This window comes from Taurulus bubalis (genome assembly GCF_910589615.1).
Source record: "Taurulus bubalis genome assembly, chromosome: 1".
NCBI lineage: Eukaryota > Metazoa > Chordata > Actinopteri > Perciformes > Cottidae > Taurulus > Taurulus bubalis.
Genome location: NC_136589.1, coordinates 1,712,567 through 1,729,405, shown reverse-complemented (window position 1 = coordinate 1,729,405; position 16,839 = coordinate 1,712,567). Strand labels below are relative to the sequence as shown.

At 43.3% G+C, this 16,839-nt stretch overlaps 1 protein-coding gene across 1 annotated transcript in view; it reads left to right on the top strand.

The window, feature by feature from the left end:
- Positions 1–16,839, top strand: part of adcy5 (adenylate cyclase 5) — a gene marked incomplete at both ends in the record, with an annotated part of 82,918 nt that overhangs the window by 35,400 nt on the left and 30,679 nt on the right. The window contains 4 exons of the mRNA XM_079225477.1: positions 2,349–2,498; positions 3,134–3,255; positions 11,798–11,909; positions 14,101–14,228. Coding sequence (XP_079081603.1) covers positions 2,349–2,498; positions 3,134–3,255; positions 11,798–11,909; positions 14,101–14,228 — 512 coding nt within the window. The remainder of the gene's footprint in view (positions 1–2,348; positions 2,499–3,133; positions 3,256–11,797; positions 11,910–14,100; positions 14,229–16,839) is intronic.

Below are 16,839 nucleotides of genomic sequence, written 5' to 3'. Positions count from 1 at the left end.
GCATTCTCTCTTCTGACCACCAGGAGGTGACTCATCTGGTTGTATAGAAGTCTATGCTTCATGTGTTAAAGCTGCATTCTCTCTCCTGACCACAAAGAGGCGACTCCTCTGGTTGTATAGAAGTCTATGCTTCATGTGTTAAAGCTGCATTCTCTCTCCTGACCACCAGGGGGTGACTCCTCTGGTTGTATAGAAGTCTATGCTTCATGTGTTAAAGCTGCATTCCCTCTCCTGACCACCAGCAGGCGACTCCTCTGGTTGTATAGAAGTCTATGCTTCATGTGTTAAAGCTGCATTCTCTCTCCTGACCACCAGGGGGTGACTCCTCTGGTTGTATAGAAGTCTATATAAATGACTCTACTTCTCTTGATTCATCCCTCAGTAAACACTGTAAACATGAGTTTATGTCTTTATGACCTGATACTTCTCAAGCTGAAGAGTCTCTTCCGGCAATAAATGTTGACTTCCTTGACTAAAGTTTCTCTGGCTGAATTGGAGGAATAATCACGTGAAAATACATATTCAGTCACAATGAAGAACATCCACCTCTGTGTTGCTGCTGCTTGTTATTTCTATTTGGTCCCGATCAGTTTCACGGTGTTTCAGTTGGATGGGAACGAGTAACCTTTTCTAAATTCACCTCCCTCTCTCTGTCTCACACCTCGTTTCTTTATGTTCCTGTCGTGCCTCACTTCCTCAGTCGTCCGCCAGTCACGCCTCCCCTCAGTGGGTTGTTGTTGTTGGTTTTTAGCATTGAGACCTGCTGCGTTTTTTTTTTTAACTTGATAAAGACGTGCTGTGTTTGTTCAGTTTGTTCCGGCAGCAGAGAGGCCGGCGGTGTGAACGTGATCCAGCTGGCTGGTTCAGCCGTCAGGCCGGAGCTCGCTGTGTGGCGGAGCGGAGACGAGGTCTTCTCCAGCCGGAGAGGTGGACACATGGCAGCCAGCCAGCTGGGGGATGGGGGGAACTTGGACAGCGTCTTAGACACCTTTTTTAGTTTTTAGTAGAGAGAGAGAGGGAGAGGGAGAGAGAGAGTTCTCCCCCATTTCCTTTTGTTCAGGGTTCTTACGGTCATGGAAAACCTGGAAAAGTCCTTAAATTTTAAAATGGTTATTTCCAGACCTGGAAAAGTCCTTGAAAAAAACAAATCCCAAAGGTTTAGTAAAAGTCATGTAAATGTGTTATATTCATGTGTTCATGTAAATGTGTTATATTCATGTGTTCATGATGTTCATTTACGCTGAGTTTGAAATAATGAATATGCTTTTAAAAGAAAGACTCAAAATATAAGCAGGCATACATACAGGCATCTATATAAATGTTTATTCTTTTAATCAAACTATTGTCTCATTCATTTGAGTCATTTAAGGTTTACTGTATGCTTTGTGTTCTCATTGTTAGTTTAAATACTACATTTACTCACTTTTTACTGTTTACACCCAGACTTCACTAAATGTTTGTAATGGACATTTGGTTTAAAGTCATGGAAAAGTCATGAACCCATTGGTCAGAATGTGTCTGAACCCTGTTTGTTCCACAAGAACGTCAACATTCACACAGAGAACCCCAGAAATCAAACAGTTTGAACAATACGGCTTTTAAAATAAGGTCACTTTCTCAGAAATAAAGGTTCTAACTAGAACCATAGAGAGTTCTTCGGCTTATCCATTAAAGCTTTTGGTTTCTGGTCAAATCTTTTTGAAGTGTTCTACCTAGAGGATCCATCTGGAACCCCCAATGAACCTTTCTGTGTGTGATGGTTCCGCCCCGAACCTTCTCTGGAGGATCTATCCAGAAGCTTTCCACGTTCTCAGGGTTTTGCCAGGAACCCACCCAAAGAGTTCTACATATAACCCTTTTATAGTCCAAAGGGGGTCCTCTAGAACCCAGCCAAGAAGTTCTACTGTGAACCCTTTAATAATTCAAGGGTCTCATCTAGAACACAACCAATGGGTTCTACAGAGAACTCTGTTATAGTCATCTTGAATCCAACAAAGGGGTTCTGCCGAGGACCCTTTCATATACTAAGCGTTTCTTCCAGAACCAATCCAATGGTTTCATCTAGAACACACCCAAGTGGTTGTACTGAGAACCCTTTAATGTTCCTCTAGAACCCTAAAGGGCCCATGGAGGATGTGGTGCAGTGTAACCCTCAACCATCCCGGTTCACGATCACAGTTTTTGAGGCGAGTGTGGGCGCAAAACTTTTACTCATGTATTTGCTTCAGGAGATGTCTGAGTTACTTGCAGATGGCGGCTCATAAACTAGTCCCTTAATATTATTATATAATGGATGCGTGAAAGAGAAAATCCAACGTCACAATACTTGTTCCCGTCTTCGTCCACAGATCGTGTCCAACGTGCTGATCTTCTCCTGCACCAACATCGTGGGGGTGTGCACCCACTACCCCGCCGAGGGCTCCCAGAGGCAGGCCTTCCAGGAGACCAGGGAGTGCATCCAGGCCCGCCTCCACTCTCAGAGAGAGAACCAGCAGCAGGTGAGCGCTCCAGACGGGGAGGAGGAAGTGAGCGGTGGCGGAACCGCGGTGACGGAACCGCGGTGATCCGGTTCAGACCAATAGCATCTTCAGAGGAAGCTTTTGAACTCTACCCTCCTGCAGGAAAGATCACATGTGTCTGGAGAGTAGACTCATCCTCTGGTGTACAGAGAACCCTTCTGTGGTTCAATGGTTCCACCCAGAACCCCCTCTGGAGATCTACCCAGAACCCCTTTCCACCTTCTAAGGGTACCTACAGACATCCACACAGGTGGTTCTGTAGGCCAAGCTTTGTTGGTCTGAGAACCCTTCGTTACTTACTTTGAATAATTCAAATACTAAAAGATGCTCTTAGTTTGCAGTGTCTTGATCCTCAGCTGTAACATGTTTTTTCAACATAATGCATGTTATTTAAAAGTATTATTATTGCTATTATATAGCTTATACATACATATTTATGTTTTTTATATGCAAGTGGCACGCACATGTTTATAAGATTAACTCACGTCATGAAAATTATTATGATATGTATTCCATTTCACTAAAGGGTGTCTCACACACACACACACACACACACACACACACACACACACACACACACACACACACCCCTTAACTCCCACGCTTTCCTGCAGGAACGTCTTCTGCTCTCGGTGCTTCCCCGCCATGTTGCCATGGAGATGAAAGCCGACATAAACGCCAAGCAGGAGGACATGATGTTTCACAAGATCTACATCCAGAAGCACGACAACGTCAGGTACCACACACACACTCACACACTCACTCACTCACTCACTATATAACAGATGGAAGCTAACCTGATTAAAAGCATTTTATTAAAAATAGCTCAACTCAAAGCTTATTGAGCGTAGACGTACAAGGGATTATAAAAGTAAACCCAGTGCAGGAAACACGTCCTACGTTCCACCTTTGGACCTTTCGACCTTTAGACCTTTAGACCTCCAGACCTTTAGACCTTTAGACCTCCAGACCTTTAGACCGTCAGACCTTTAGACCTTTAGACCTATAGACCTTCAGACCTTTAGACCTTCAGACCTTTAGACCATCAGACCTTTAGACCTTCAGACCTTTAGACCTTCAGACCTTTAGACCTTTAGACCTTTCGACCTTTAGACCTTTAGACCTTTAGACCTTTCGACCTTTAGACCTTCAGACCTTTAGACCATCAGACCTTTAGACCTTCAGACCTTTAGACCTTCAGACCTTTAGACCTTTAGACCTTTCGACCTTTAGACCTTTAAACCTTTAGACCTTTAGACCTTCAGACCTCAGAAAGAAGTCTGTCCATCTCACACTCGTGTTGAGGAAATGCTCAACGACGACGTTTGAAATGTCGCAAACTGAAACGGTAAAATAAACCGTGATTGTAATCCCGGTTAATCCTGACTGGTGCAGCCGCCCACGGGCAGCGGAGGAGGAGGAGGAGGAGGAAGTGCCAGGCGTTGCCACGACGACAGGCTGCATTGTATTTTGTGTTTTTGAGTGTTTTATTTTCATACAGAATGATTAACCATTCAGAGCGTAATACAATGTCGTCATCTGCTGTAGGAGGAATCTCACCTCGATCAATATTATAAGCAAATACAAAAGTCATAAAATCAACAAAAGTGGATGTAAACTGAAGAAAATAACACAAACTAACTAACTGATGAAGGCATCGATGGACCAGCAGGGTAAAGGGACTGTTTTTGTCAAAGGAGTCCAGTGTCTTTACAGCGAGGTAGAGCTTCACAGCATCACAACGTGGTCCAGGTCTTACCCCGTGGGTCCAAACCGAACATATCTTTTGAAGCCTTCTTTGTCATCCTCACACTGTGTTTTAATGTTATTCCTGAATGGAAATAACATCTTTTGTTTGGATAAGTTTTGGAGGTTATTCGTCCTGGTAAAGCCTTTAGAATTGATTGAATGCATGCTTCCATATACGCCACAGATGAACGTGCAGCACATGGAGAGCAGGTCATTACCCTCGTCTCACCTGGAAGACCTGAAAGGCCTCCTTGATCTCTTGTCCGTTGTCTTCTCACTGATGGCTTTGACCTCGTCCTCATCCGGGCTTCGGGATGTTGTTTGTCTCTTTCATTGATGCCGTGTTGAATCACCAGCAGTATGTTATTGCGAGTGAGTGAGTGAGTGAGAACACTTGAGTTCATAAAAAAAAGGACAGGTGCAAGCTGTGTTGTTTGGTTTGTCGCCCCCTTGAGGAGGAACACAACCCTGCATCCGGGTGAAAGTGTGTGTGTGTGTGCGTGTGCGTGTGTGTGTGTGTGTGTGTGTGTGTGTGTGTGTGTGTGTGTGTGTGTGTGTGTGGAACATCAGCAGCCCAAAAGGAGAGTGTTAGTGGCCTGTAGCCGTCACAGTCAGGTGGAAGAACCTCCACACATAATAGGTGCTATTGAAGCCCTCCGTGGCTTCAATCCTTAAATCCTCTGGGGGTTAAAGCATCAAGTCACGTACGCTGGAGCTGGAGCACACAAAAGCTCTTTTTCATCATCACTATTAATGTGATCGTTAACAGGAATTATCCTGATTTGTTGCCTCTTATCTAAAAAGTTCCGATTGTTGGTTCGTGTTGGAAATGTTTCAGGCAATGTGACGGAAGTTATTCTCACTGAAACCCATGAGCACCGAGCCACATGAGCACATATAAGTAAGCGTGCAAACACGGACGTTTAACAATTATGGCAATAAAGTTTGAGTTGTCTGCAATTAAGAGGCCGACACCAAGAAGGTTGTGTTGTTTCACTTTGGATCAGTTCATGGAACAACGGGCCCTTAAACAGACATGCATGAGCACAGAGGCTAGACTTTATATTTATACATATATATTTATTTATCTTTTTGGTGCATGTGTGTGTCTGATATTTTGTTTGTATTTTGTTTGACATATATTTGTGTCTCTATTTGTAGTTGATCTGTATCTCTTTGTAGTTGATTTGTGTCTCTTTGTAGTTGATCTGTATCTCTTTGTAGTTGATTTGTGTCTCTTTGTAGTTGATCTGTATCTCTTTGTAGTTGATGTGTGTCTCTTTGTAGTTGATGTGTGTCTCTTTGTAGTTGATGTGTGTCTCTTTGTAGTTGATGTGTGTCTCTTTGTAGTTGATGTGTGTCTCTTTGTAGTTGATTTGTGTCTCTTTGTAGTTGATTTGTGTCTCTTTGTAGTTGACGCATGTCTCTTTGTAGTTGACGCGTGTCTCTTTGTAGTTGATTTGTGTCTCTTTGTAGTTGATGTGTGTATCTTTGTAGTTGATGTGTGTCTCTTTGTAGTGATGTTCAGTGTCTTTGTAGTTGATTTGTGTCTCTTTGTAGTTGATGTTTGTCTCTTTGTAGTGATGTCCAGTGTCTTCGTAGTTTGTGTAGTCCCCTGTAGAGTTGTTGGGTCCTTGCATGTGAGGCCTGTTCATGAATGTGTTGGTGGTTCTTACCTGTGAAGACGGGACCTTTACAGGCAAACTGACAGAAATCTGCATTTCCAGCTCCAGCAAACAAACCAAACAGACACACAACAGGAGAAAAAGAAGGTGATGTGTTGTTTCTGTAAATTGTCCGGCTGTAGATGGTTTTTCTCGTGACTCACAGGGGAGTAGGCGGCCCATTAGCTGTATCCGTTAAGCTCTGCTGAGTCCTGTCTGTGGTCATGAGTGTGTGGTTAATGGGCAGCTAACCAGGTGTGACCGGCCTGTCGGGGAGCAGGCAGCGGCTCCTGGTAATTGGGTCTCTGCTGAGAGGTTGAGTAACAACAGGAAGAGCAGTGACGGCTCCCACTGCTCCCAGTAAAGACTGGGAGAGGAAACGGAGGGAGGCGGGAGGGAGGCGGGAGGAAGTCGCTTGATGCTGCGGCAGATTGTGCTTTTGAGTCGTTACGTTTCCACCCGTCTGCCCGTCAGAAACACAGACACCAGATACTATATAGATACTACATAGATATAGATACTATATAGATATAGATATCAGATACTATATAGATATAGATATTACATAGATATAGATACTATATAGATATAGATATCAGATACTATATAGATATAGATACTATATAGATACTATATAGATATAGATACTACATAGATATAGATACTATATAGATATAGATATCAGATACTATATAGATATCAGATACTATATAGATAGATATAGATATATATACTATATAGATATAGATACTATATATATATATATATATATATATAGATATAGATATAGATACTATATAGATATATATATATACTATATAGATATAGATATATATATATATATATCTATATATATATATATATATATATATATATATATAGATATATATATATATATACTATATAGATACTATATAGATATAGATACTGTAGTTGTGAAGAGTTGAATGTTGCGTTGGAGCGAGTGCTATTGGCTCATTTCATTGGGTCGGCAACTGGCTGGACTTTTAGGTTGGACAATGTTTAAAATCTAACATTCTTACTGGTCCTCAACCCCAGCTTTAATCTCAAAAATGCAACTTTTGGACAAAAACCTAGTTTGGAACATCCAATCGTAATAATCCGGTTCCAGGACCGGTATCTAATGCATAATAGGGTCACATTCTGAACGATAGTTGCATATCAGCATGTCAGCAGTGTTCAGAGGTGAACCCCCTCACTGTGGACGCCATGCAGGTCGTTCTGTCCTCCAGTTCCTGCTCCGGCTCTCGTGTCTGTCCTCCAGGCTGAAGAGACGTCCCGTGGCTCAGCGGAGAGACCGGACTCAGGCCTTATGCAATGGGCTTTGGGGCGGATGTGTGTGTTTGGGCCGCCCTGTGAGCGCTCGGGAAATATTCCCAGACAGAACACCATGTAGGCCAACAGCGCCCTGAAGAGACCGGCATCCAGAGAACATCCCATAAATTACAGGGAAGTGACCTTACCTTTGTTCTCCACATGCCCATTGGACAAGAAGGGACTGTGTGTGTGTGTGTGTGTGTGTGTGTGTGTGTGTGTGTGTGTGTGTGTGTGTGTGTGTCCTGAGGATCAGAAAACATACAACACACAACCCAGTTGTTGTTTGCTGCCTTCAAGTGGAGAAGAGGCCACCGCTGGTCTGACTCTGTTTGCCACTTCAGTGTTTAAAGGAATATTGTTATTCTATCTATCGGCTTCATCAGATCGGGACTCCCCAGCATGCAACGGGGCGGTTTGCAGCCGAGTGTGAAGGCAATATTTCCAGGAGTAGTTACATGTATAGTGTTACAGTTACAACCGGCCCTTTGAGGGCGACCATGGGTTTGACGGCCCGGTTGGTACGTTCAGCCCCCGGTCGGTACGTTCAGCCCCCGGTCGGTACGTTCATCCCCTGGTCGGTACGTTCATCCCCCGGTCGGTACGTTCAGCCCCTGGTCGCTACGTTCAGCCCCTGGTCCGTACGTTCAGCCCCCGGTCGGTACGTTCATCCCCGGTCGGTACGTTCATCCCCGGTCGGTACGTTCAGCCCCCGGTCGGTACGTTCAGCCCCCGGTCGGTACGTTCAGCCCCCGGTCGCTACGTTCATCTCCTGGTCGGTACGTTCATCCCCCGGTCGGTACGTTCAGTCCCTGGTCGCTACGTTCAGCCCCCGGTCGCTACGTTCAGCCCCTGGTCGGTACGTTCAGCCCCTGGTCGGTACGTTCAGCCCCTGGTCGCTATGTTCAGCCCCCGGTCGGTACGTTCAGCCCCTGGTCCGTGGTCATGAGCTCTGGGCAGCTGAGAGCGGTTCGTGTCAGCGTGGCGCCGCCTTCTGGCAGAAGAGCGTCCATGTCGTGATAGATGAACACACACCTGTGCTTGTTATGATCATCAGGATGTCTGCCTCACGCTTCCTGTAGATGAGCTTGTGATCGTTTAATCTGTACGACTCCAACACTTCAGTTGCAACCGATATGAGCCGCTGTGTCTTAACAGGCCTTGTTAAGATAGATGTACTTTATCGATGCAGAGCAGAACAACTACGATGGAGGGTCTGTTTCATAGCTGCCATGTGTAACCCTTTTGGTTTTAATGTTTTTGTACTGAGGTTGCTCACACGGATTCTGGTGTTGAAAAGATGTCTTTTCTGTATTTTTAAACGGAATTTAAAAGATGCAAAATGTTCTAGAAAATGTAGATGCGTCGAGAATCGCTTTCTATTGGAATGGTTGAAATGTGGATAACTATGGAGTCGTAAGGCCAGTGAAGGTTCACACCTCTCATTTCTTACGGGATGTGATCAAGTTCAACTTGAAGGGATTGAATCTGTCCAGATGTGGATACCTTCTGTGTTCCTATGCATCCTGCAGAAGAGAGAGGGCATGCCACAGCGGTCGGGTTAGCATGAAGGTATCTAGGTGGTGCAGGGGAGCCGTAGGCTGGAGGATCACAGGGTCAAGCAACACTCAGTGAGGACATTTAGTCTCTAACTTCAGACCAAACCAAAAACAAGACACTGACTACGAGACGCGGGACCAGGAAGGGTACAAATGCTGACTTCCTGCAGCACAACCTCCTCCGTCAAAGACTTGTGCATGGACACGGTATGACGTTCTAGAGGAAGATCACGTCTAAATCTTTTTAGTCCAAAGCTCTTCTACACGACATTGAATACAACCACCAAATATGAGCTTCACTTTAAAGGAGTGAGACGTTTTGAGCCTTTCTCTTGTGGTGGTGGACCTGAGACAGACCTGTTGTTCTGACTGTAAAGGTGTTTGACTCTGCTGTGCCTTCATTGGTCCTGTCATTCCCATCATCCAGTCTATCGCTGCCTATATTCCATGTAACTCTTCATATAACTTTGAGTCTGTAAATGTTGTACATTGTCCTGATCAGGAAATCCCCTTTAAAGACAAAGCTCTCATTGTAAGTGTAAGATTAGCAGCATTAACAGATTAAATCAGTCAGAGTTTTCAGATGGTTGATAAAGTCACCAGTTAGAGTCCCATACATGTTTTCCCCCTAAACACCACCAGTATAAACCCACCAAACCTCAAATCAATCACGCAAATCCCAGCATAGTATTTCATACCTCATAACTTAATCTTTTTAATCCTGCAGCCCAGATTTCTCTTATGTTGCGTAAGTATGCACATTTAATATTAACCGGTTTCAGGATTCTGTGGATTATTTTTTTTTAATCAAAAATATAAACTGAAAGAAACAGAGAGTCGTAGATTAATCTCCAAGGCGTTCATATGCTCACAATATTCAGTCGGTAGAAGATGATCGCCTTCGATCCTCGAGGGTTTGGGGAAGGACGCGACACCAAACGACTTGAATGCACGCTGCAGCTTTCATTCACATCACCTCGTCTCTAACATCTTTCCTCCTGTGAGACTCTGATGCTGCAGACTAGACTACATGCAAAGTCAATGCACGGACGAATGGTCGCGAACAACGCAGATTTCCAGCAGGCGGCGCGATTGACGGGAATGGCGCGTTGCGAAAAATTTGCCTCATTCGCGCAAGTTGAAATATTTTAACTCGGGCAAAAAATAAATTTGTGAAGCTGAGTAACTGTCTAAGCCACGCCCCCTTTCTGCCGCGAAAAAGCAAATGAAGCGCGTCAAGCGAATAAACTCACGCGAAAAAGCGCTGCGAAAATTCGCAAACGCTTTTGGTGTGAACGTAATAAAACGTTTATCTGCCTCGATCCTTTCTCTGCCTCCTCCATCCTTCCTATGTCTCCTCCATCCTCTCTTTTCTCTCTTTCGCCTTCCTCTCCGCTTCCACCCGGCGAGCTCAGACCCGCCGGTCGAGTGTCTGGTTTCTCTCGGCCTCCCGTGCACCAGCTCACGGAAAAAACAATCAATTATTCTCAGAAACGTGGACCCCGGAGGGGGGCTCTTAATCCTTTGCAGCCTGAGATCCAAATTGAAGAAATTTAGGCGTCTTGAAAACCCGGGTTCATTAGGACACGTTAGTGCTCTTAACATGTGTGCAGCCAAGAGGAAGAACAATGAACTCACACTTGTTTTACATGCATATAGGAACATAAGCAGCTCCGGCCCACACATGTACAAACACACACAAACAGCCCCGTGAGATCCATGGGAGCCGCTTTGGTCTGAAAACATTTGTTTATTTATAGTTTTCTGTTGTCCTTCCTGTGGGGGTCTGACTCAGAGAGACACTTCTATGTCTGGAAACTGTCCGTCTCTGGCCCTCGGACAAGGACAGTGTCCCTGGTTCTGTTCATCTAGGATTTTATAATCCAGCTGTGAACGTGTTCCAGGAAGCAACCTCCGGTTCTTTAAAGTGAAGCTGCATTCTCTCTCCTGACCACCAGGGGGCGACTCCTCTGCTTGTATAGAAGTCTTTGCTTCATGTGTTGAAGCTGCATTCTCTCTCCTGACCACCAGGGGGTGACTCCTCTGGTTGTATAGAAGTATATGCTTCAGTATTTACACACATCAGTATTTACACAATAATCAAAAATACATGTAAAAAAAAGAGGGTAGGAGGGAAGATAATGTGATCTCTGGGTCTCCCTCAAGGAGTCAAGCTCCTCTGAGAGTTAAGGTCCGGCGGCCTTCTGACCGGGCGGAGTCGTCACATGTTTCCCCCTCGGGAGCCAATCGGTGGCCAGAGAACAAACGCGCTCATTGAAGGGAGGCGTGGTGTGACGCCATGCGGTAAAAGGGTCGTGATGCTCCACAGAGCGACTGCAGGCGTCCAGGAAGCAGCTTGTTTTATTCTGTGAGCGTGATGAGGCCGACCTGACCTCATTAGCACAGAAAATACTATATCAAGAAATCTTTATTTCCAGATTACAGGTGGTGCAGCCTGACCAGCAGCCATTTCACCAGTGTGAGGACTGGTGTCCTAGTGAGGACCCTCAGCCGCCTCCTTTAGACTCTTTTTAGGATTCACCAGGGGGGCGTTCACTGACCTGTTTTATATATCAGACATTTAAACGTCTCTTCAGACCTGATTTCAGTACAAAAACCTAAAAAAAGGTATTTCAAGTGGTTTTCAAAAATAATGGTTCATAAAGCTATTGTTGGGGGTTTACAAGTGTGAAAGATTTTCATTTAGTTATTGAGGGTATTTTAATTGTGCTTTTTCAGTCATATTGTGCACTAAATTGTAAATCGATTACACTTATTGTAATATTGTACTTATTGTGTGTGCTGAATAAAACTACTTTTAGCCATTTTTTAACCACACACAAAAAACACATTGACTTCCAGACACAGCTGACTATTTCCACTTCTTTCTGTGCAGGTTTGCAGAGACGTTAACGGAGACCATAATTCCATCTTTACTTAAACTCCCCCTCTCTTGTCTTACTTTCTGCAGCATCTTGTTTGCAGACATCAAAGGCTTCACCAGTCTGGCGTCTCAGTGCACAGCGCAGGAGCTGGTGATGACGCTCAATGAGCTGTTCGCCCGCTTTGACAAGCTGGCAGCGGTGAGGACACGCACACACACATACACACACATACAAACATGCACATGCATTACTTCAGTACTGGACTGTTTGTTAAAACACTTTTGACCCCGTTAGGTAGGGGTGGGGGGAAATGTATTCAGCATAGTATTGGCGATATTGTATCGATACACGGAAGCCAAGTATCGATCTTTTATTATATAAATTATAAACTTTTTGGTCCTAGAATAATAAAATCAATTGTTTTTTCATCCCATGGTGCTGAGTAGTTTTGTGGTGAGGTCAGCAGAGGTCCTGGATCAGTGTTAAAATTATAAATGCTATGTAGACTAATACAAACAGTTCAGTGTGTCAGGTGCAACATTTAGGACAGTGTTGGTCAGTTTGTCCCATTTTGCTCCAAAAAAATGATTGAAGTGACATGAACAGACTAAAAACTTTATCTTATTAGAGCAAATATGTTGACAAAGTTTTCTTTTTGGGACAATTTGCAGTTGAAGGAGGTAATAAATCGCAATATATCGCAGTATCGTGATAATATCGTATCATGACATAAGTATCGTGATAATATCGTATTGTAAATATCGTGATAATATCGTGACTTGAGCATCGTGATAATATTGTATTGTGGTCATACCGTATCGTGACTTAAGTATCGTAATAATATTGTATTGTGATAATATTGTATTGTGATAATACCGTATCGTGACTTAAGTATGGTGGGACCTCTGGTGATTCCCACCCCTACCGTTAGGTTGAAAAATAGAAACAATATAATATAGTTATAATATTTATCAGCCCCTGAATACAGAGCTCAGAGGGAAGCTCCAAAGATATCTCCTCCTTCCCGTCATCAATATCCTGCAGCCAGACACATGTTGTAATGCTCTGAGCTTCATGAATATTGATCCTGAAGCTTCGTTGTTTGTGCAGCTAATGATCAACGAGTGATTTGTTTATGAAAAGGTGAATATCAATATTCATGAGTTCAACAGGTGCAGTGGCGTTGTTAACAAGAGGGGACACTTTTATGTCCACACCAGATGTACCTTGTATCTGTGTATTAGACACACACACACACACACACACACACACACACACACACACACACACACACACACCCTCTCTGCTCTTTACACAGTGGGCCTTTTTGTATTTTCCCAGAGCCATGAGCTAGAGAGATACTCAGGTGGCTATCATGAGACACAGCATTCTCCCAAGCCCGACAGATACAGACACACACACACACTCACACTCACGCACACACACACACACACACACACACACACACACACACACACACACACGTATGTGTATGTAACTTGTAAAAATATCTTGTGGAGTAAATCATTATAAACATGCAAAGTTATGATTGAAAACCTCTTTGTTTCAACAAATGTACTAATCTACACCTGGTGTGGACGGAGCAAGACGTGCAGTTCATTGTGTCCTGTGAGGTAATAGTGGGGTAATAGTGAGGTAAAGGTGAGGTAAAAGTGAGGTAGTAGTGGGGTAATAGTGAGTTAAAGGTGAGGTAAAAGTGGGGTAATAGTGAGGTAATAGTGGGGTAATAGTGAGGTAAAGGTGAGGTAAAAGTGAGGTAATAGTGGGGTAATAGTGAGGTAATAGTGGGGTAATAGGGAGGTATTAGTTAGGTAATAATGAGGTAATAGTGAGATAATGGTTTGCTTATATTGAGGTAATAGTGGGGTAATCGTGAGGTAAAGGTGAGGTAAAAGTGGGGTAATAGTGAGGTAATAGTGGGGTAATAGTGAGGTAAAGGTGAGGTAAAAGTGAGGTAATAGTGAGGTAGTAGTCAGGTAATAGGGAGGTATTAGTTAGGTAATAATGAGGTAATAGTGAGATAATGGTTTGCTTATATTGAGGTAATAGTGGGGTAATCGTGAGGTAGTATGCAGGTAATAGTCAGGTAATAGTCAGGTAATAGTCAGGTAATAGTCAGGTTATAGTGAGGTAATAGTCAGGTTATAATGAGGTAATAGTCAGGTTATAGTCAGGTTATAGTGAGGTAAAACTCTGGTAATATTGAGGTAACAGTGAGGTTATAGTGTGGTAATAGTAAGGTAAAAGTATGGTAATTGTGGGGTAGCAGTCCGGTAACAGTGAGGTAACAGTGGGGTAATAGTGAGGTTATAGTGGGGTAAAAGTGGAGTAATAGTGAGGTAATGACTTGTTCGTGTTCTTCTTTCAGGAGAACCACTGTCTGCGGATCAAGATCCTGGGAGACTGCTACTACTGCGTGTCTGGGCTGCCAGAGGCCAGAGCCGACCACGCCCACTGCTGCGTGGAGATGGGCATGGACATGATCGAGGCCATCTCGTAAGTCTGTAAAGCTACAACCAGCAGTCTGCTAGCTTAGCTTAGCACAAAGACCGTAAACGGGGGGAAACAGCTAGCCTGGTCCTGTCCAAAAAGCAAAATGTTGAACTTTTCCCTTTAAACGACTCACTGAGGGATTATTTAAGGTATTTATCAAGCTATCAGAAAGTGAGTATCTGCTGCTTTTCAAAGTAAAAGTCCGTTCTTTTGATTTTCTCAACAACCGTTTTAATCGATCGACTTCATACTTGGCAGGTGATTTGCTCAGAGCCCGTATACGAAAATAAATAAATAATACTTTTCAGTTTTAAGAGTTTGGATGGAATCTGTACGCATAAATCCACATTCTGTTTCTCTGGTTTGCATTGAGCAAAAGCAGAGATGAACTCCGAGGTGGTCTTCAGTCAGACCAGCAGGTCTCAGCATGTCAGTCTCAGCGTTTCTGCATATTCAGCCGTAATCTAATCACAACGACTGCAATGAGGAATGTGTTTGTCCACTCGGGTCATTGGTGTGATCATTAAAAGCTGCTATCAGCCTTGTTGCAGTAACAGCAGACACCACGGCGGCGTCCGTCTGTATCTGTGAGGCGACAGCGGGGCTTTTTTATGGCCTAATAGATACGGCAACGCTGCACTCAGGATTTGTTTTGACTGGATTTTTCTTTCTTTTTTTGGAGCCTTTTGTTTAGTTCAAACTTCCTTTCTTATTTTATTTTTCTAGAATACTTTTGTTGCATTTGATCAGTATATGTAAAGCAGCAGACAGTTTAATAGCTGCAAGTAAAATCCAGATCCAGCAGTACTTGTTACATGAATACAGGTTTTTCAAAATAAGGTTTAGGTTTAGGCAACAAAACCAACAGTTGGGTTGCGACAGGAAACAATTTAGTTATGTTTAATAAAAGATGAAGAAATACTCAGTTAGGTTTAATAAACCTTAATAAGTCCATCAGGACACATGAACCATGAACATGATCGATGTACTAATACCACATTTAGCACTATGATCAATGTACTAATACCGCCTTTAGCACCATGACCATGAACGATGTACTAATACCACCTTTAGCACCATAACCATGACCATGACCGATGTACTAATACCACCTTTAGCACCATAACCATGACCATGAACGATGTACTAATACCACCTTTAGCACCATAACCATGACCATGATCGATGTACTAATACCATCTTTAGCACCATGACCATGATCGAAGTACTAATACCACCTTCAGCACCATGACCATGATCAATGTACTAATACCACCTTCAGCACCATGAACATGATCGATGTACTAATACCACCTTTAGCACCATAACCATGACCATGATCGATGTGCTAATACCATCTTTAGCACCATGACCATGATCGAAGTACTAATACCACCTTCAGCACCATGACCATGATCAATGTACTAATACCACCTTCAGCACCATAACCATGACCATGATCGATGTACTAATACCACCTTTAGCACCATAACCATGACCATGATCGATGTACTAATACCACCTTTAGCACTATGATCGATGTACTAATACCACCTTTAGTACCATAACCATGACCATGATCGATGTACTAATACCACCTTTAGCACTATGATCGATGTACTAATACCACCTTTAGCACCATAACTATGACCATGATCGATGTACTAATACCACCTTTAGCACTATGATCGATGTACTAATACCACCTTTAGCACCATGACCATGATCGATGTGCTAATACCACCTTTAGCACTATGATCGATGTACTAATACCACCTTTAGCACCATGACCATGATCGATGTACTAATACCACCTTTAGCACCATAACCATGACCATGATCGATGTACTAATACCACCTTTAGCACCATAAACATGATCAATGTACTAATACCGCCTTTAGCACCATGACCATGATCAATGTACTAATACCACCTTTAGCACCATAACCATGACCATGATCGATGTACTAATACCATCTTCAGCACCATGACCATGATCGATGTACTAATACCACCTTCAGCACCATGACCATGATCAATGTACTAATACCACCTTCAGCACCATGAACATGACCATGATCGATGTACTAATACCGCCTTCAGCACCATGACCATGATCAATGTACTAATACCACCTTTAGCACCATAACCATGACCATAATCGATGTACTAATACCACCTTCAGCACCATGAACATGATCGATGTACTAATACCACCTTTAGCACTATGATCGATGTACTAATACCACCTTTAGCACTATGATCGATGTACTAGTACCACCTTTAGCACCATAACCATGATCAATGTACTAATCCCACCTTCAGCACTATGATCGATGTACTAATACCACCTTTAGCACTATGATCGATGTACTAGTACCACCTTTAGCACCATAACCATGATCAATGTACTAATCCCACCTTCAGCACTATGATCGATGTACTAATACCACCTTCAGCACTATGATCGATGTACTAATACCACCTTTAGCACTATGATCGATGTACTAGTACCACCTTTAGCACCATAACCATGAACAATGTACTAATACCACCTTCAGCACCATCACCATGACCATGATCGATGTACTAATACCGCCTGTGTGTCCGTCG